At 43.8% G+C, this 21,534-nt stretch overlaps 1 protein-coding gene across 15 annotated transcripts in view; it reads right to left on the bottom strand.

Annotated features, from left to right (window-relative positions):
• LOC135908131 (tRNA-queuosine alpha-mannosyltransferase) overlaps positions 1–21,534 on the bottom strand; it is a 219,909-nt gene that overhangs the window by 35,806 nt on the left and 162,569 nt on the right. For 10 of the 15 annotated variants that reach the window (XR_010566214.1, XR_010566215.1, XM_065439890.1 and 7 more), the window contains one exon: positions 7,451–7,542. The exons of 1 other annotated variant lie outside the window; for it this stretch is intronic. Coding sequence is in view for 11 of the 14 variants with exons in the window: in XM_065439890.1 (XP_065295962.1) it covers positions 7,451–7,542 (92 nt within the window). In the remaining 3 variants the exon portion in view is untranslated. Of the gene's footprint in view, positions 1–4,699; positions 5,008–7,450; positions 7,543–21,534 lie in introns of those variants that run through there. 4 more of the 15 variants (XM_065439886.1, XM_065439891.1, XM_065439894.1 and 1 more) reach the window with 2 other exon arrangements.

Genomic DNA, 21,534 nt, shown 5'->3' with positions numbered 1-21,534 from the left:
AATACTCATTTCTACCACAAACTATTACCGATTGGAATACTAATCTCAGGAACAATGAAGTGTTGCAACCGTCACTCTTGTTATTCACACAACATATTACCTAGTCTGTGTTACTGTATCTCATAACTTTACTGTTCTTATTGTGTGTTTTATTTTTTACTGTTTGATATCTTGTTTAAATGTTGTTTTCCTGATGCTGGCTGCAGAGCTTCAGCCTGCACCCTTATTTCTCTTGTTTACATTTTGCTATTTTTGTGAAACTGCTTAATTCTTTTTTCCCACCCTGCTATAATACCGATACCGGGATTGCAGTATCAAAAAATAAATAAAATAAAATAAATATTTGTAATTATGGGGTTTTACGTGCCAAAACCACCTTCTGATTATGAGGCACGCCGCAGTGGAGGGCTCCGGAAATTTCGACCACCTGGGGTTCTTTAACGTGCACCTAAATCTAAATACATGGCTGTTTTTGCATTTCACCCCTATCGAAATGCGGCCGCCGTGGCCGGAATTCGATCCCGCGACCTTGTGCTCAGCAGCCCAACACCATAGCCATTAAGCAACCACAGCAGGTAAAATAAAATAAATAAATTAGGGCTAAAGCAGCCAAACTCGCGACCCGGTGCCCGTGGCGCCCAACGCGTACGCACGGCCATGTACGAGTGGTTCATCCAAAATTGCTTCAGCCATGCCGGCTTCCGCGTGCTCGGTGATGACTGTGAATTCTGATGAATGCGACGCATCCATTGCCAGTATTGCCAAAGTTTGGAGTGAGCGGTCAGAATTTACGAAAGCGGTTGACGAATCAACGGTGGATGAGTATGTGAGTGCAAATGATGGTGTCACGCCACGGGTGAGCCCGAAAATGAAGACTACATTTCCGACATCGTACCGAGCACAAGTGAAAGTGGGCACAATGAGCAAAGCAACGACGGTCCTTTGCCCACATCCTCTGAAGTGATTGGTGCGCTCACACTAGTCCAGTGCTTCTTTGCAAATGCGGGAGGTTGCGGCCTCAGCTGCTCTGACTCCTTAGACAATGTGGGGAAGTGCGTGCGTCGCAGGCACCGAAATCGCCCAAGCAGAAGAAAATGCAGGACTATTACATGTGAAACTAAGCTAGTTTCATCAATAAAGTGATTTTATAACATCCAATTACAGTAGAACATCCGTGATACAAATCTCAAGGGGAGGCAAAAATATTCGTATCACCCGAAATTGCGTATCACCAAAAAACGAGCGAAATCCATCCCGAAACCATGAGACATGCACACACACAAAAAAAAAACATTTATTAACGTGGAACGAAGTCACGCATGTCCTTCTGAGTCTTCTTCTCCGCAAGGTCGGCCAACAGAGAATTTTCGAAGCTGAAGAACTGGGCTTTAGTGTTCTCATGCACAGTCTCGGATGTCACAGCACGCCGAGGAATATCGAGAGCGTACATTGAGAATGGGCACGCAGGGCCGCGAGAAATGTGGAGGACTAATCGCACCCGACCGGTTGGGTTGGCTGATTCGCAGGGCAAACGGACCAATAAACAGCGGCGCTAGCCTCGGGCAATGACAAAGTAAAAAGAAAAAGGCGAAGAGGCCACCCCCAAAAACTAGAGAGAGAGAAAGCTTCGCTTGCCTCGTCAGCCTCCCTTCTGCCGCGGAATCCCAAACCGGCACTGGCACACGTTGCGCTGGTGGCGGCTCGACGAACGCAGTACCGAAGTTCGCATCACCCGGCGCGACGCGGAAAAGTGTTCGGAACATCCGAATTTTGGCCCATTGTCCACAATGCATTTCGGCGGGGGAATTTTACGAATTCGTATCACACTGAAATTCGTATCAGCAGGCTTATATTTATTTAGTTTTATGTTATTAAGTTTATTTAGCAGGCCTATATTAAATTATGCTCTATATTGAACTGAGAGACGTGTTTTTGCGAGTTCGATATAGCCGGGTTCGACTGTATTACTTTATTATAGTCATTACTTCATTACATACATTATTGCCTGTACGTCTATGAATTTCGTTATATTCCATTTCTTTAAAAAGAGGTTAGACTGTACTTTTTACTGTCATGATCATACTATTGATGCTCTTCCTCGCCATAACTTGATGTACCTTCTTTTGTTGGTCATTTGTGCTTATAAGAAGTATTTTGCCCAAATGCCAATATGCTTCATAACATTATTCACATACTGCTCTATGCAACCCATTCTGAATTGAGTGCTGTGCACAGGGCCGTTGACACACCACTGACACATCAGCTGACACAAGCCGTGTTAGCGGTCTTATGCATAGCACTCCTTTATTCTCAATTCTACACCCTTTCCAGTAACATATCTTCAGTTGTTGCCGCAACCACCCGCCTTACCCCTGTTCCCTTTAGAGGAACCATATATATATATATATATATATATATATATATATATATATATATATATATATATATATATATATATATATATATACACACATATATATATATACTCTGCCGAGGAAAGCATAGTATGTCGCCTTGGAAAAGACAAGTCCACTTGTCGAAACACTGGCTCCCATTTTTACCTTGTTTTGACCTTGCTCATCACCATTCTGAATTTGTTTCTTGTTCTGTCAACTTTAGGTCCTGACCACCCCCAAGAAAGAGGGATATTCATAGCTGCTCATTATAGTGCAGTGCTGTGCAATAGATGTAACATTCTTAGTTGTGCTGCCCACCTATTACCATATTTATTCAAATCTAGGCCGACAGATTTTTTTCAAATAATCATATTCCAAACTCTAGGGTTGGCTTAGATTCGAGGATTTTAAAAACTGCGGCACTTTTTAATTGAAACTGCTAAATATGGTGCATAGCTAGCGCCATCTAGAAAAGTCAGTATCGCAGTTGCTACTAGCCATGCCAGTAGCCAACCGCACACAAGCTAAGGTGCCATTTTGACCTGTGTCGTGTCGGCCGTATCGGTGTGTGGCGTGGTGTTATTGCGATGGAACTAAGCATGAGATGCCACTACAGTGCCGCTTTCAAGCGAAAAGTTGCGATAGCTGCAAAGGCATTGTTAAACCTTCAAGCCCGGCAGGACTTTGGCGTTGACGAGAAAAACGTCCGTCATTGGGGGGGACAATGACAGCAGCTTTTTGCATCTGCCGCAACGAGGATGGCATTTAGCGGACCAAAGAAAGGCCGTCACCATGAAGTGGAGACAGTTTTGGTCGACTTTGTTTGGACGCAGAGAGCAGCTGCCCTTCCAGTAACAACAGAAGTGCTCCAAGTGAAAGCTAGGGAACTTTAGGGAGCTAGGGGCCTAACGCCGAAGGATTTCAAAGCCAGCCGGGGCTGGCTTCAGAAATGCATGAAGCACTTCAGCTTCAGCCTCCGACATTGCACTTCAATCACCCAGAAGCTGCCAAGCGATTTCGAAGAAAAGCTGATAGCTTTTCAGCGCTATGTGCTGCGAAAGAGAGAAGCAGCAGGCTCCAACTTTGGGCAAATTGGCAACACTGACCAGACGGCTGTGTATTTCGATATGCCAGTGGCGCACACCGTGAATGAAAAGGGTGCCAAGGAGGTGAAGGTGCGCTCTGCAGGCTACGAGAAGCAGCGCGCGACTGTGATGCTGTGCTGCACAGCTGATGGACATAAACTCACTCCTTATATGATATTTAAAAAGAAGACACTGCCTGCTTGAGAAACTTTCCCACGAAATGTCATTGTGCAGGCAAATGAGATCGGGTGGGTGACGGGTGCGATGGTGGAAGAGTGGGTTAAGATTGTGTGGCGATGGCTTCCACGAGCCCTTTCGACAAAGAAGTTTCTCCTTGTCATCGAATCTTACTGTGGGCACTTGACCAACAACGTGAAAGCTGCGTTTGCCCAAGTGAACACGGACCTCGCCGTCATACTGGGCGGCATGACGGGCCAGTTGGAGCCACTTGATGTCTGCATCAACAAAACATTTCAAGGACCATTTGTGGAAATATTACACGGACTGGTTGACTGACGAAGACCACATGCTAACGGCAACGGGCCGCATAAAACGTGCATCGCTATTGCACCTAGTGGGCTGGGTAGCTGCAGTGTGTAACGACATCCCAGGTACTTTATTGTGTGCGCCTTTTGCACTTGACGGTACCGAAGCTAGTGCACTGTTTCAAGGTGACAGGGACAAAGAACACCAACAAGTCTAGCAGCGACGACGACGTTGAATGAGCTCTGCACGTTCAGATTCAATAAATGCTGTTTGCATTTTGTGAACGCTGTCCTCGCTTTTTTTGTTCAGCCTACATTCGAGGTAATATATTTTTGTTGTTGGCTTCGGACTTTAGGGTGTTGGCTTAGAATCAGGGTCGGCCTAGATTCGAGTAAATACGGCATCGTAATGTTAGCCATCCTAGCATTCATGTCTCGCTCATTTCCAAATATCACAAACTCAATTATCCTGTCATACAAACCTCTATTACTATATGCAATTTTAACGAGAGAAAATGGTATCACTTGGCACTAACCAAAGGAAAATCCAGCACTGTGGTCAATTTCATTAATTCCTGCTTCAAACTAACACAACTGACCTTTTTCCCTACACGTCAAAATGATTTTCAGATGTTCTGAATTCTTTCCTTACTACTTATCCCAAACCTTTCACATAGTCCTGATGGCTCACTATGCAAAACAAGGGATGAGAAATTGAGAAATGAATGCGGAATTTCTTCCAACTAAATTTTACTGGACAACAGTAGGCTTATACAAGGAGAAGCTGAGAAAAAAAATATAAAGAGCTTTTATACCATGACACATGCGCTAAGAAACATATGTGGGAAAGAATCTGAACGACAACATCACTCAGACACATGGTGAACATCTAACTCTCTAGACCGCACCAGATATGAAAGTTCGTTATCAGAAAGGTCTGTTGGCACTTGCTGCCATTTGTGCCACTTTTTTGGACCCCATTTTGGAGACTGCTTGTGCACCTAAGGCGTTCCATACTTCAATGCTAAGCTTTCACCGCACCTGCACCAAATGAGAATTATAATCAGGTGTCGTCGACTGCAACATTCCATACACATTTCACATAAAAAAATTCTGACGAAACCCAACTCATGATGAATATCAACGTTAATGTGATTAGCACTGAAGCAATGTAGTGACACACCATATTGCCAATGCCGAAACGTGCATGCAGCCAGGCTTGTCTCTCACATTGCACCCACTGTGCCATCTAGCTGCACTGCCGCAATGTCTGCATGTGGCGTAAGCTCAATTTAGCTAACACCAAAGAAGTTGGTGATTGGAAACACCGTGGAATACACCCAATTGCTCTGAGAAAACTTTGTCATAGTGACCAACCACATTTTAGCAGACTTCATGACGTTGACTGCCTCTGGCCAGACGATGCCCAGCTTGAAAGCCTTCATTTAGCTTCTTCCAAACAGTGTAGAATACGCTCGCTTCATGACAAACAGTGGTAGCTGATGCTCACTGTTGTACATCTGCTACCAGCTTTCCCATGACAAGTTTCGTGTCACCGGAAAAACTTTTCAGCCACACACTCGACGAAGAAAGCTCAGTGACCTTGCCCTGGTTAATGGTTTAAACACTGACATCGTTATCCAACTCCATATTGAGCAGCATGCCATTGACTACCACTTGAATGTGCATTGGCTGTGAGTTGGGCGTTCAAAGCCTCCAAAGGTAGTAAACTTCGTGCTCCTCACGAGACCGGCAGGTCGGCAGTGTACACGACTGTATCTGCTCTGGGCGTTTCTTCTACCAGACTGAACTTTTGAAAACTCTAGCCAGGTGCCCTATTCGGCCACAGTTATGACAAATAGTGCTTCCGTGCCTGTACTGACATGCAAGATGGCCTCCCCCCAACAACAAGAACAGCAGCCACTGTCATTTTGCCTCAATGCCACAGTGTTCGCTTGCTCCTAAGCTTGTTGACAGTTTATTGAGCAGGGATTTTTATGTGCAGCCTCCATGGCTATGAAGGTGTCGTTCTGTGTTTTGAAGTTTGAATCTATCGTCTTCAACAGATGAGTTTGCATGGTCACATTGATGCTACTAACAATCTGATCACGCAACACACACTCTCGAAATGATGCGAAATTGCAGTCTTTGGCCAAGTTCTTCAGCGACGCAGTTTAGTCGCTAACAGTCTCCCCCTCTTTTGGTGCCTCGAGAAAAACTCGAAACTCGCTTCCACTTCTGACAAGTGAGGGGCACAGTGCTTGCCTAGTACAGTGAAGATTTCAGTCAGTCCTGTTTGGGTGAGCTTGGCTGACGCCAGAAGGCTACGAAGCAGAGAGTAAGACTGTGGACCGCAGCATGTCATAAACACAGCTGTCTGCTTATCACTTGGAATGTTGTTCACGGTAAAGTACGGTTTGAAGCACTCATGGTATTCCACCCACTTATATGTACGCAGGCCAAACGTGTCCAGCTTCTCGTTGACAGGCAGGGTGGCATTTCATGTACTCTGCTGGCCCACCTCGTTAGTCATCCTTATTGCTACTTGCAATAACTGTGCAGTCCTGAGACATGCCAGCCAACGGACTGACAAGAATGCATAAAGTTGGGCAGGTTTCATGCTAACAAGTCGGATCATGTGTGCTGTATTCTCTTGAAACTGTCACTTATCACAATATGCTTGAGCATTTGTCTCATTGTTCAAGAGGACACATTGTCCAGATTGCCTTGCATCCTGTTGAAGGTGCAAGAAAGATGGCGTCTAGATTGTGCATGTGCTGACAAGCATGCTGAGGAAAGAACTAGCAACCTGAAAGGCACTTTCCCTGCTAAAAAGTATCCCGAAGTGGTTTACAAAATTCCCTGTGCAGATTGTGAATCTACCTAGATTGGAGAAATGGGAAACTTCCAAAGGCAACTAAAACAACATAAAAATGACATCAAAACCACATGGCTTCAAATGCCATCGCGTAGCACATTGAAAACATACATCGTGTGATAAACTGGATAGACTGGGACGAGGAAAATATCATCAGAGAAAGGAGCTTAACAGCAAGACTGCGTCTGGAATCGCTGGTTATGCAAATGACAGACAACATGCTCAACAGTTCACAAGGCAATTTGGACACTGTGTGTGTACTGTTGAAGCCTGGGAAGAGGGCTCAAACATATATAAATGAACCTTGTAATGATTGGATCATAATAAACAAGGAATATGCACAGATTCCAAAATTTCAAGCTTTGTGTGTTGTTTACATTGGTCAGGGACCTGTTGTACTAATGATGGTTTGACCTGACGTGATGGTGTTCTGTCAAACCCTTGCTTACTACTATAGACCACACCTAGTGCGAGACCAAAGCAGTGGTCCTTTTAAAGTTGTCAGCAGGTTGTCAAATGTGGCGTTGTAACTTCTGAACCATGCTGTTATTCTGATAATGACTGAAGGCAGCCCTTCCTGACCTAACTTGCAAGTGCATGCAATACCTTGGGGGCCATCCTTCGGGCAGCCTCCGGTCGTAGGCAGAAGCTGCGTAGCCGCTTGACCAGCTGCCGCCAAGTGTTGTAGCGACAGCACGCTGCAAGTGACAACAGGGATTGTTCCAGTGACAATTATTTGTAGGTGCAGGTATGGATGCACTACACGCTAAAAACAGCTAACACTATGGAACAACCATGTTATGTCTGGCGTGATGCGGCCTCTAGACAAAGCAAGCTGAGAGACCATGCTTTAAGCACTATACTCTGACCCAATACTACGAGATTACAATTCTTTTTTATTTTTTATTATTTTTTTGCAGCTTGAGTTTTTTTAGACACATTTTACTGCAGGTTGTAAGTCTTGCACAGCTCTTGCCTTGATACTTCTCTGATTATGTAAGACCACAAGAGGACCTTTTTGTTGACTGTTGGTTCTGCTTGAACAGACTAATCCTAAGCAAACACAACTCAAGGTAGACTGCTGCCACAAGCTGTCCATCATGTTATGGCCATAAGGTTTCCAAACTGCATTTGAAGTAAACAACAGCATTACAGTATGCAGGGCAAAAGTTGCAATGTGGGTGCATCAAGAAACCATATTCTGAGCGTTGATTTGCCAGAGCTTGGAGCAATGCTTGCTATCGATTAAAAACAATACAAAGGTTTGGGGTTGTGTACCCACATTAAGTGGCCAGGACTATGCAGCCTGCATTGCAGTGGCTGGCATACACTAATGAAGTCAATACCATTTGCCACAGTGGATGCACCAAATCATAGGCTCTTGCTGCCACATGTATGACATGCAACCCACAGTGCAGCAGCAAAGCAACTGTGACTGACTTCAATGTTTCGTGACCTGTAATATCAAGCACCCAGCTACATTTTCTAATATCCAAGAAATGTAACTGTTGTAACTGCCAGTCCCTGATGGGGCTGGCAGTATTGAAAATAAATAAATAAACATAGTATTACAACACGAAACCCATGTTCTTATGAAATAATAATTTAGAAACATTTCTGAGATAAGTAGAGTTTTGAGATACACCAAAGTGTCAGAACAAAGGGTCTGCACTTTATCCTTGGCAAGTGTATATTAGTTCAGGAACACATTCATTTGGGCTAGATAGTGCTTACTTGAATTAGAAAGGAACAGCGTCAACTAAGACAGTCATGAGAGGGAGAACGGCGCTTGTCCCGAGTCCTTCTCCCTGTTGTGATCGTCTTAGTTGGTGCTGTTCCTTCCTAATTCAAGTGTATATTATCCTTACACATTAGAAAGGTAGTGACTACAGTGACGGGCCCGGTACTTTAACATCTGCACTACAGTGACAGGGTCTGGCTCTTTAACCACATTGACATATGACAAAAATACGAACATATATATGGACATGTTGATATGAGAACGGTAATCGAGGTCCCATGAACATGATCGTATATGACAAAAGGTGGAGAATAGCGTTTTTGCGATTTTGCTAAGTTCTATGTTTGGGGCCCTCCTGCATACACGATACATTTTTGTTGCGCATGAATATTTTCTCAGCGACCAGTGATCAAATCTCGGAACATATTGCGTGAAGGTTGGGCTGAAAAGTGGCTTCTTCGTAGCGTGTAGCTCGTGGAGGAACGTTTAGGAATTTTTCGCAGAATAAGAAGACAACAAAAGAAGTATGGCTTAGTCTTTGAAACAATACAAGTTGTTAGGCTTACATGAGAAAATACTCAAGCATGACAAAAAAATTTTGCATGCAGGAGGGCCCCAGACTTGGAACATTGCGAAATCGAAAAAATACCATGCTCCATTTCTTGCCATATAAAATGTTTTCCCAAGAAAACTATAGCGTTTCATGCAGAGCTAAGAATTATTCCTTTGTGTCAACACATTCACCCATCACATATAAAATTCTATAGAAAACAAAAAAATGGTAATGGGACTTTGATTAGCATAATCTGAATACGCCCATTTTGAGAAAACTTTGCATAATTTCGAAAATTTCACACAATTCCGACAAAACCACACCTTACTTTTTGGCGTAGATGTGACAGACACACATTTAAAGTGCAGCCACATCAGGCACGCGTCACACCCAATAGCGTTATCATGAACCCTTTGCCGACATGCACTACATGTCCAAAAACTACGATTACACTTCTGAGTAATTGTTGCAGTGAGCGCGGCCCACCCATCCTCGGTGAAATAGTTCCAGATTTCACCTATCTCAACTCTGTTGTCCAGAACTGCTGAAGGAACCTTCTCAGGGGCGACTTCAATTTCTTTTTCACCAATCTTGTGTCCCCTGATAGCCTTTGGAGACATGGAACAACATACCCTCCAAAAAAAGCCCAAAATTTCGACAAAGCACTACAATCATATTTATTAGCTATAAGCCACTGATTTGGTGCCTGTATTCTTGCTTGGCATTCTTTTCTTTGCGGTTTGATAATTTATGTAACTGGTGATAATTTTTGTGGATGCTGTAAATTTTTGTTTTTAATCTGCTAATGCAATGTGTTGCATTCATCCTCTGCATTCATCCCCCTATGCTTGTACCGAATGTGTTTTATATTTTGCATCCAGATCCATCCACTAGCCTGTGGCTATTGGGTCCGACAGGCTTTTGCGTATGCACTGTAACACCTACGATGATGATAATAAAGAAAGAAAGAACGTTTACTGGAATGGAAAGGGAACGGTACAAAGCACATTAAAATAAAGGCATGGCATATGTTGATGCTTGTGTAGCACCAGACAATGAATACTGTACTGGATTAAGAAAAAGAAGCGATGGGTAATTGCTCGCTTAGAAGACTGATAAGCATCCAGTGCGATGCTACTTAAGAAATAATGATATTGAAGCTTCGAAGACTTTAGAAGAAAAGAAAAAGGAAACACTGAATCATCGCGACGGCACAGCACAAGTCGCCGTACAGACGTCGAAGTCCCTAGCTATAACGAAATTATTTTTGAACAGCTCTGATAGTGTACATGCAACAATGGTTGCTTGCGTATGGTCAAATGCTCATATACTGTGGCATAAAGCTCACGGCACGGTGCAAAAACGCTCTCGCAGTGAAAGCGAAACATTGTGCGCAGACATGCATGCAGACGCACAGTCGGTCACCGCGAAGCCGTGCAATCGCTACATTGAAGCTTCATTCTGTGATGCCCCATTTGGTTACACAGATGTCCCACTATAAGAACATAGTTCTCATAGTTTTCTCTCTGCGATTGCTACCTTTAACGCAAGAAACCGGCTCAGAAAAATTGATCGTGGCGACTGCGCGCAGTCGCTTACCGTATGTAGTAGGTAAATAGATAGCATAGATAGCATAGATAGCATAGATAGATATAATCGGAGGCACCGATTATATCGCAAATATTGCACATGCCCGGATTCCGACACGTATCTTAAGATGAAAGACCTAAGCAAGACTATCAACAAAGAGATGAGGAACGCTGAGGCTACATACCTGCGCACATTAGGTGATAAAATAAAATCTAATCCGAAAGATCTCTGGAAGTATGTCAAAAGTAAAGGGAACAACAAAGTAACTGTGCCTGATACTATAGATGACGTAAATTACGGTGATGACGTAACCAGCAAAACTGAGCACTTCAATCACTACTTCCAATCAATATTTTCCGGCACTGCTGCTATTGTGAAAGACTTACCAATTCCTACCGACTTCGAACAAATGGAAAACATAGAAATAACAGAACAGGGAGTTGCTTCACTGCTCAAGAACGTTAAAGTTAGCTCCGCATCTGGTCCTGACCACATTCCAAACTATGTCTTAAAGAACTGTGCTGCATCTGTCGCCCCATTTTTAGTAATTCTTTTTCAGGCATCTATCGAAGAGGGGTCCCTGCCTAAAGATTGGAAAAGTGGTAACGTAGTACCTGTATTCAAAGGCGGCGACAAGACAAAGACAGAAAATTACAGACCTATTTCACTAATTAGCGTCTCATGTAAGCTACTAGAGCATATAATTTATACCAACTTAATGAGTCACTTACAGAGCAACGGATTCTTTTGCCCCACGCAACATGGGTTTCGCCGGGGATTCTCATGTGACACTCAGCTAATCGAGTTCACCCATGATATCGCATCATCAATAAATAACGGACACCAGGTCGACTGCGTATTTCTGGATTTTCAGAAAGCTTTTGATTCTGTTGCACATAACCTTCTACTCATAAAATTGTCTGCCATCAAAATTCCAGCATCACTGATGAAATGGCTTGAGGCGTATCTTACTGGTAGAAAGCAGCGTGTTGTGCTTGAAGGACTGACCTCATCAGAGACTGAAGTCTTATCGGGCGTTCCACAGGGGTCCGTCTTGGGCCCACTGTTATTTCTAATATTTATAAATGACATAGGAACGCATCTTTCCAGTCACATACGCCTGTATGCTGATGATTGTTGCATATATCGCACCATTACGTCCCCTGCCGATTCATGTATCTTACAAAATGACCTTCTAACAGTGTCCACGTGGTGCGACAGCTGGAGCATGAAATTAAACTCTGCCAAGTGCAATGTCATTCGCTTCACTAACAAGAGGGTACCACTTGCTAAAGATTACTTTCTAAACAGTGAACCATTGATCGAGGTAAATAGTTACAAGTACTTAGGCGTTGTCTTTAAATATAATCTTTCTTGGAATGACCATATAGAGAGCGTGGCGTTAAAGGCTAGTCGTATGTTACATTTTCTAAAACGTAATTTCTGGAGAGCCCCCCATAAGGTAAAGGAAACGCTTTATTTAACAAACGTTCGTCCGATGTTAGAGTACGGCAGCTCTGCCTGGGACCCAGAGACAAACACAGCCATTAACCAACTGGAACGAATACAAAAACGCGCCGCCCGGTTCGTTACTGCCAACTATGATTTCACTCAGAGCTCATCACAAATACGTGTTAACTTGGGATGGCCACTTCTCGAGAACCGACGGAAATATTTGCGGCTTAAACTTTTCTTCAATATTTACACAGGCAAGACTGGTTTGTGCAGGGACACATACATAAAGAACCCAAGCTACATATCGCCTAGAACAGATCATTCGCTAAAGGTGCAAGAGTACAAATGCCGTATCAACCTGTATAAGCATTCCTTCTTTCCAAAAACTGTACATGATTGGAATAAACTGCCGCTCGAAATTGTTACAGCAACGCCATCTGTGTTCGTAACTTTGTTGTCGAAACATTTATATCTTTAGTTCTAAAATGTGTTTCGCTTCGGACAGAATAGGAGATTAACCTTTCCTGTCCGCGGCTTTTTGCCTTACTCGCTGTTCTTTTTTTTTCATTACATTATTCTAATTATAATTATTATTAATATTATCATTGCGTCGTATTATGTACTAAAGTGTATTTATATTGTATTTCATAATAACCTCTAGTGTAATGTTGTGTGAAGTACTGTGTTTTCAATATCAATATTTTGTTGTATTGTGTATTAGATCTATCCTTTTGTAACATCAATCATCTGTATTTCCATCATTTGTATACTCCTTCCCCCTACTCTAATGCCCAACATTGGGCGCTGTAGGTATGTAAGTAAATAAATAAATAAATAAATAAATAAAAATCTGTAAACCATTCTGTGCCTTCTGTTTGTCCAAGATTATTATTTTAAAGGTAAGATGCTTCTGTCATTTCGAGAGTACTTGTAAAAATGTCCAGGAGAGCTCCCATGTAGTATGTTTGTTTGGTGCCGATAGCCAAACCTATGCGGAGCGCGCCACGTTATCACTCAGACTACGCAAGTGAGGCGCTTCCGACAGATGGCGACTCCGTAAGTCCTCGCCCCCAATACCGACATCATTATAGTGACGGCCCCGTCACTACACTGCTGTTATTAAGGTGACGGGCCCCGTCACCGTAGTGTGGATGTTAAAGTACCGGGCCCCGTCACTGTAGTGCAGATGTTAAAGTACCGGGCCACGTCACTGTAGTCACTACCCATTAGAAATCCAATTTTTAAAGGGGCCCTGCAATACTTTTTAAATGTGGCAAATAAACCTGCCCGCTGGTAAACAATGTTCTCACGAATATGCAGTAGGGCTCTCCACCTGCCTTATCCTTCCTGAAATTTATTGCACTCTTCATGTTTATTGAAAAAGCATCACAATGACTATTGGCTGAATATATATATACAGACATTAATAGAGATGCTCCCACTAGAACAAAAAAAAAGGCCTCATGATTACAGTGGTGCCAACTAGTGGTGCAGAACAATACTGCTGCTTATACCGAAGGTGAGTACAAGGGTGGCTGAGCATTGCTTTGCATCAGCGCAGCTTCAAGTGCAGTAGAGGCTGTTGATCCTTACAAAAGATTTGTTGCTTTTTAATGCCACATATTTCACGAAAAGGCTCACTTGAATAATAATGATACACTAAATTCTTTTTATTATGCTATATTGTACGGTGTGGAACCACTTTTGTCACTTGTAATGGCAACACTGGTTGGTGCAGCAAAACAAGGTTTTGAAAATCCTTAGAATCCCTGGAATCTACATCCCTGGAAGAGGTACATCCTTGTATGCAGACTACGTGGGCCCGGCTGCTGTGCTTCAACACAGCAAGCTAATCTGCTAATGTTCGTCATGCAGGTGTCACTTCACACGATCGTCCACCTTCTGCTCCCTTCCCTGGCTACGGTTTCTCCAGATGTCCCCCAACCACATCCTGCTTGGCACGTCGACTATGATAGAACTGTCTTCTACCACCCCATAGATGCCAGCATTGCTTCCAGACCGTTCTCGGCATCATCAAGATGCACTTCCAGCCTCTGTATTGTGTGTGCTGCACGGGCAGCATCACTCTTTGCACTTTCTATGTCAGAACGCAAGGGGGCTAGGTCTTGGTAGTGGTTGATTATCTCTACTTGCAGGACAAAAATAAAGTTTTCCATCCATCTATCCAGACCGTTGACACTGTTCTTGTGCCTGGCAGCATCACTGTACCCAGCAGCATCACTCGACTTGCAACCTGAATACCCATCGCCACCGATATCAATTCGCCCATCAGCTATAAGAGAGCAGGCGCGGATGGAGGCATTTTGTGGGCCCGGCTGCTGTGCTTCAACACAGCACGCTTATCCGCTGATGTTCTTCATGCAGGTTAGTAAATCATGCAGTCTTTTTACAAAGCGTTAAAGTAATTACTTTCTCCTGCAGCTGCCGGGTCCACATCGCTGCCTTTCCAGAGTTGTGATGCTATTCGCTCTTTATTGTTGTTGGCGGGTGACATCGAAACTAACCCTGGACCTGACAGTCAAGCCGTACTAAAAGAACTTAAGAGCCTATCCACAGGTCCATTCCGACTGATCACCGAGATTCAATGCCTCAAGTCTCAGTTACAACTGACAAAGCAGTATCCGATCTGAGCGTGCACATGACTAACCTGGAGACCCACCACCAAAACCTAGCCTCCTTGCGTTCTGATAGAGAAAGCGTGAAGAGTGGTGCTGCCCGTGCAGCACACACAATACAGAGGCTGGAAGCGCATCTTGATGATACCGAGAACCATTCTCGGCGCAACAATCTCATTTTTTATGGTATTGATGAGTCTTCAGAATCAGAGTCGTTCGCGCAATTGGAGGATGTAATCATCGACCACTGTTGCAAACATATGAGCATCATGCTTGACCCGAAAGAAATCGAGCGCACGCACCGCTTGGGCAATCCTGCAGCTAATCGTAACCGCTCCATAATAGTGAAGTTCACCTTTCATAAAACAAAAGATCTTGTTCTTTCTAACGGCCGCAAATTTAAAGGAACAAACTTCAGCATTGGCGAGGATTTTACACGTCCTGTTCAATTTGCCTGCAGACACCTTGCTGCATCCAGCATCCACAAAAAGCCAATTGGCACCTTACTCTCTGCGCTTTAAAACTCTGTTCATGGGCACTAAGCGCTATGTTTTTGAAGAACAAACACAGAGTGTGAAAAAATTGCAATAGCAGCCAACTCGACGCGGGAAAGCGCCTTGCCCTACGGTATCGACACGAGCTAACCTTTACTTTTCCGTAATTATTGCCAACGCATGCAGCTTCCTCCCTAAACACGATCTTCTGTCAAACCTCGCGTTGTTGTCTAACAGTACAGTGAAACCTCGTTAAACCGTAGTCGGCCGGAGCTCGGAAAAAGTACGTACTAAACGGTAGTACTGTTTAAGCGAAATAGCATGAGATCGCCCACTTACCTGTCGAAAACGGAACTCAGAGAGAGTACGATGAAAGGGGAAAAAACATGCAGTATTTATTCGTTTCGCGGGACGTAAGTGTTATTTTTCGTTTGATGTCGCGGCGGCCTAGCACGACGACAGCGGCCTCAAACTTGCTGAAGCTGCGTGCCAGCTTCTCAGCCAGCCTCCCCCCTCTCGGCAAACACTCGCACGGCAGATTCCTCGTTGGCGTTACGTATTCTCCGTGCACGCGCGCAGTAGTGCTGCATAAGTCCCGGGGCGCCTTTTTCATTGCCGGGTGCCGGAGTTCGGAAAACTTTTCGTTTGGAATAGTTACGTTATCGCGCCCCTGTTCTTGCGACGATCGCATTCATGAGGCTGACGTAACGCGCAGCTTCTGCCACTGTCGGGCCTGAATGGCCCGTACTGTCGTTTTCCGTGTCGTCCTCATCACTGTCGCTAGTTGACACTTCGGCAACAACAGCGGCAACGATGGTGAAAAGTCGAACCTCGTAGCCGACATATCTCTTCGCGGTCGCAGCAGCGCTGCCGAGCAACTTCGCATTCCAAATGCCACAGACTGTAGTCAACAGCAGATCCATGTCGCGGGCCAGCGCCGACTTCTTCGTGTCACGTTCGGTAACACGGACGATGTCTAATTTTTCTTCTATGCTGAGCACCCGGCGTCTTTTTTATCCTAGCTTCGGCATGACGCGAGTCCTCGCTTGCACGACGCAACAACGCTCTCTGGCACGGCGTCCATGCGGTGTCGAAATGATGTTGATGTTGATGCGGCTTCACGTGCAAACGCACAGGGCGCTCGGAGGCCGTTGTACCGATCTCTGAGGCTTGTTGTTCTGCCGGGCCGCCCGATGGAGACGACGCACCGCCGTGTTTGCGCGACGAAAAGTGGAAACGCTACGTTTTAACCGATGCGTACGCAATAAGCTGGTACGGTTTATGCGGATACAAAATACATTATGTTCAATGGCCGCTGAGTCGGGGAATTGACTTTACTACTTTTAAACCGAAACTACTGTTTAAGCGGGTACGGTTTAACGAGGTTTTACTGTAATTTGCTGATAACTGAAGCCTGGCTGACTGACGATATTACCGATACCGAGGTTCTTGCTGACTTGCCGAATTTCTGTCTATACCGAAAAGACCGCGAAATCTCACGTGGTGGTGGTGTGCTAATCGTCCCGCAGCATCATTTATTGTGCTCTCTTGTAACCATTGAGAGTTACTTGCAAATAACATGGCTAATCTGCCGCGCTTCACCACAGACTGTTCTCTTGGGCATTTGTTAGAGACCACCACATAACACTCCTGATTTTTCACATAAACTTAATAACATCTTGAGCGAACTTAGTGAAAAACAGCCTAATGCAGAGATCCTGTTTTTTGGTGACTTTCATTTTCCGCAAATCAACTGGACTAACAATAGTGCTTCAATCATAGGGAATTATGCTGCTAAAGAATTTGTTAAGGTGTGTCTTAATTTCAGTCTAACTCAACTTGTGCTAGAGCCTATGCGGGTTACAAAAGACACAACTAATGTACTCGACCATATACTAAGCAGCCATCCTGACAGTTTATCATCCATAACTTACCTCCATGGGGGGTGAGTGATCATGAAGTAAGCCATGCCACCTTCACCTTTCAACCCATGCGACAACAAAAATCCAACAAAACGATATGCCTATATGATAAAGGGAACTACGAAGCTATTAATTACGAGTTAGGCGACCAACTTTTGAGACATTATTCCATATGCACTCGCCTCAACAAAACTAGACGCTATTTAAAAACAAAATTAATGAACTCTTAAACAAACATTTACCAAGAATAACTATGCACACCAATCAAAATAAGCCATGGTTCACCAGAGCTCCAAAGAAGCTTGCAAACCAAAAGAAACATCGCTTCCAGCTAGCCACGCGTCTTAGAAGCACCGAGGCATGGTCAAAATACTACATGGCAGAGAACGTCTACCTCAGTGCCGTTCGCACTGCTAAAAAATCTTTTTATAACGACGACCTACCCCAGCTACTTACTTGAAATCCTCGGCGCATTTCTGGCACAATTCTGGTGCATTTTAAATCCCCAAGAAGCTCATACTATCAGCGTGACGAATGCAGCAGGCGACACCGTCACGGATGCCGAGTGTCCTGATATATTCAACACAGCATTTTTTTCCGTGTGAACAAAAGAAACTACCACTCCAGATTTTCCACTACCTACTAGCATAACATCGCATATTTCACCCATTGTATTTTCGATAGATGGTATACTATCAATCATTAAAAAAAACTAATTATGTACTCCTTCTGGTGTGGACAAAATTAACCCGAAGATCCTAATGAATACTAAGCATATATCCACGGCATGTTTCACTGTGTTGTTCTCGCAATCATTGTCTACAGGTGCCTTACCGGATGATTGGAAAGTGGGAAAGGTCGTTCCAGTAATCAAAGCAGGTAACAAAAACTCCCCCATAAACTACCACCCCATTTCATTAACTAGCGTTCCTTGCAGAATCATGGAACATGTCATATACTGGCATATCATGAACTTTTTAGGCTCATTAAACTTCTTTCATCCTTCTTAACATGATTTTCGTAAAGGGCTTTCATGCGAAACATAACTAGCTATCTTCCTTATTGATCTCCACGTTAATCTTGATAACGTTCAAACCGATGCCATCTTTCTAGACTACCCTAAAGCTTTTGACACAGTGCCTCATAACTGCTTGCTAATAAAATTATCCAGATTGAACTTGGACCCTCACGTAGTACAATGGATAAAAGAATTCCTCACTAACTGTTCCCAGTTCGACCTTGTCACCTTGTCAATAACTTCTCCTCTGAACCCCTCCCTGTCACTTCAGGTGTCCCTCAAGGCCCAGTCTTAGGACCGCTTCTTTTCCTAACATACATTAATGATCTTCCGCTGCATGTATCTTGTCCTATTTGCATGTTCGCTGATGACTGTGTGATTTATCGTACTGTGACCAGCATCTCTGACCAAGCATCTCTCCAGAATGACCTTAATAGGGTGCAGGACTGGTGCAACCGTTGGCAAATGGCCTTGAACCCTACTAAGTGCAAATTTATTTTGATTTCCCGCCGTTGTAGTCCTTTTCTCTCTACTTACACAATTGCAAACACCCCAGTAGAATCAGTTCTAGCCTATAAGTACTTAGGCGTAACCCTGTCCCACGACCTTTCCTGGAATGCGCATGTGACTAATGTAATTTCGCCAGCGAACAAGACCCTTGGGTTCATGAGGCATCATCTTCGTCATGCTCCACAGCACGTCAAACTATTCGCATACAAATAATTCGTCAGACCACAACTGGAATATGCCGCCACCATCTAGAACCCTCATCAAACATAGATGTATCATCAATGCACTCGAGTCAGTTCAGAATCGTGCGACCAGATTCATCGATTCTTCGCATTCATACAAGATCAGCATTTCACACTTAAAGGCAGAATCTGGCTTGACATATCTTGCTTTTTGTCGTCGTATCGCCAGGCTCTCTCTTTATCCCAAATTTTTTTTACAGCTCGCTAACCCGCCCACCTTACATCACGCCATCATCTTCACGCATGTTACAGCGCACCAGCCATCAACTCCAAGTTTCTCGTCCTGGAGCGGTCATTTTTCAATCTTCTTTTTTTCCTCAAGCTGCCAAAGACTAGAATGACCTACTTTTTAATGTCGCTGCTATCACATGTCATTCACAATTTCTAGAAATTGTTCAAACTTGTATTTCAATGTAACATCTGCGTTTTCTTATGTCCACATGTTAACCACCCCTTATGTAATACCCCAAATGGGGTCTTTAAGGTAATAAAATCAAATGAAAGGAAATGAAATAAGAAAAGGGTGTTTTAGGCTTAGCACTTGTCAAAAAAGTATGTTCCTGTATGTAATTGTCTGTGTCTTTCATGGCCAGTAACTTTTTAAAGTGTGAGCTGCATTGCCTTTTGAATAACTTAAACTGTTTGTGGCCTTGCAGCAACATTACATCCATCTTATTTGGTGTTTGTATTTTGACACATCTTGTAAAAGTGCATAAACAGTGCATGAGATTAAACAGACACTAAAATTGCTTACACATAGCAGAGGATAAAAAAAGAAAACTGTATGGACTGCATTTAGTTGTACAGTTGAACTCGTTTATGACGAACTTGATAGTTCCGCGAAAAGAGGTCACAGTATCAGTGGTTCATTAGTTCATTTCATTTCATTTTTGTTCCTTAAAGACCCCGTAACGGGGTATTACTAAGGGGTGGGTTACACAGAAATAAGCAGAAACCATGAGTTAATCTATGGTGAAAGGTGATTGGTGACGCTTTCTATGAAGGTGGATGGACAAGGGATGGCAGTGGTGTTGCCCGGAAGGCCATTCCAGTCAGCAGCTGTACGAGGAAAAAATGACGTAGAAAAGGTAACGGTGCATGCACATGGGAGCGCGACTTGAAGAGGATGACCAGTGCGATTAGATATGCGTGTTGGTGGAACAATGTATGGCAGGATACCCATCGAGCTATGAAAAGGTTTATAGAATAAAGAAAGACTGGCGATACGGCGGCGACATGAGAGAAGGGGTAAATTATATTCTAATTTTAGTGATGACACACTTACATCATAAGAATACAAACGATGTATGAATCTAGTGGCACGGTTTTGAAGTGACTCAAGGGCGTCTTGAATATAAGCTTGTTGCAGGTTCCAAATTGGTGAAGCATATTCCAATTTTGTTCGCACGAGATTATAAGTGGACTTGCCCTTAAAAACAAGCAAAAATTAATGTCACCGAAGCTATCGGCGGCAGTTACAATTCTACATCACCTCGGCCCGAAAATTGTATTTTTAGTACTGTATCTTACTTTCGGTTCCTGACACTTTACCGCACCTACCTGAACATTTTCATCAAAAATGGTGCCCGGCTGGTTCCAATCGCGTCATTTGAAAACTGTGAGAGCAGTGGCCATTTTTTCTTCAAGAGCCTGTTATACGTTTAGCTATCAGCAGGACACGAGTAGATGATAGTGAAGCATTCTAGTTGGCTGGAAGCGGAAACTGCTGCGGCATACAGGCTTGACATTACGGCTGCAGCGTCAGCTGCACGCACACCGAGAGGAGCAAACTTGCGTATTTTGTTATTTTCCTCGAAAAAGTAAGAAGTTCGAAACGTTGAATACCATCGCCATGTTTATCGGCAATGACGTAAACAAAGCTTTGATGAACCACGATCTCCCGATAATGGTGTAGTAACAGTAACGTTTGCTGACTTCAAACTAGAGTGCAGCTATGGCTATGACGATATGATTATTATTATTTATTACCATCCCCTTTGAAACAATGCGGGGGCAATCGTCACCTATCCTGCTTGAGTTACTCAGGTATGCTATCAATGCTTTTCTTTCAAGCAGTCTTGTGTATGCATTTCTTTAATCTTCTCTATCTACCTTGTACCACTGCCGATGCCTGTAATGGATCCGGTCATATCAGTCTCTTCCCTGCTTTTTTTTTCCACCAATACTCCAAACACCTCTTTTTTGTCTTGACTGCTGACCAGTTGGTACTTCCACCTACTTTAAACCCAAGCGCTTCTGGAAGTTGTACATTACGTACTGGTCTGGCTGGGTGAATGCCTCCGCATTCCAATCAGCATGCGCTGAATGGCCTCCGGATTTTTGCTGCAGCATACACATGCCTCAACTAATTGTGCATACTTGATGAAATGAGCGCTGCGAAGACGCGGACGAAAGAAACACATGTACGACAGACAAGGCGCAGACAAGCGCCTTGTCTGTCGTACATGTGTTTCTTTCGTCCGCGTCTTCGCAGCGCTCATTTCATCAAGTATGCATAACCAACTCACC

This window comes from Dermacentor albipictus, chromosome 1 (assembly GCF_038994185.2).
Source record: "Dermacentor albipictus isolate Rhodes 1998 colony chromosome 1, USDA_Dalb.pri_finalv2, whole genome shotgun sequence".
In the NCBI taxonomy this organism is placed as follows: Eukaryota; Metazoa; Arthropoda; class Arachnida; order Ixodida; family Ixodidae; genus Dermacentor; species Dermacentor albipictus.
The sequence above is the reverse complement of the archived record's forward strand: the minus strand, read 5'-3'. Positions and strand labels throughout refer to the sequence as shown.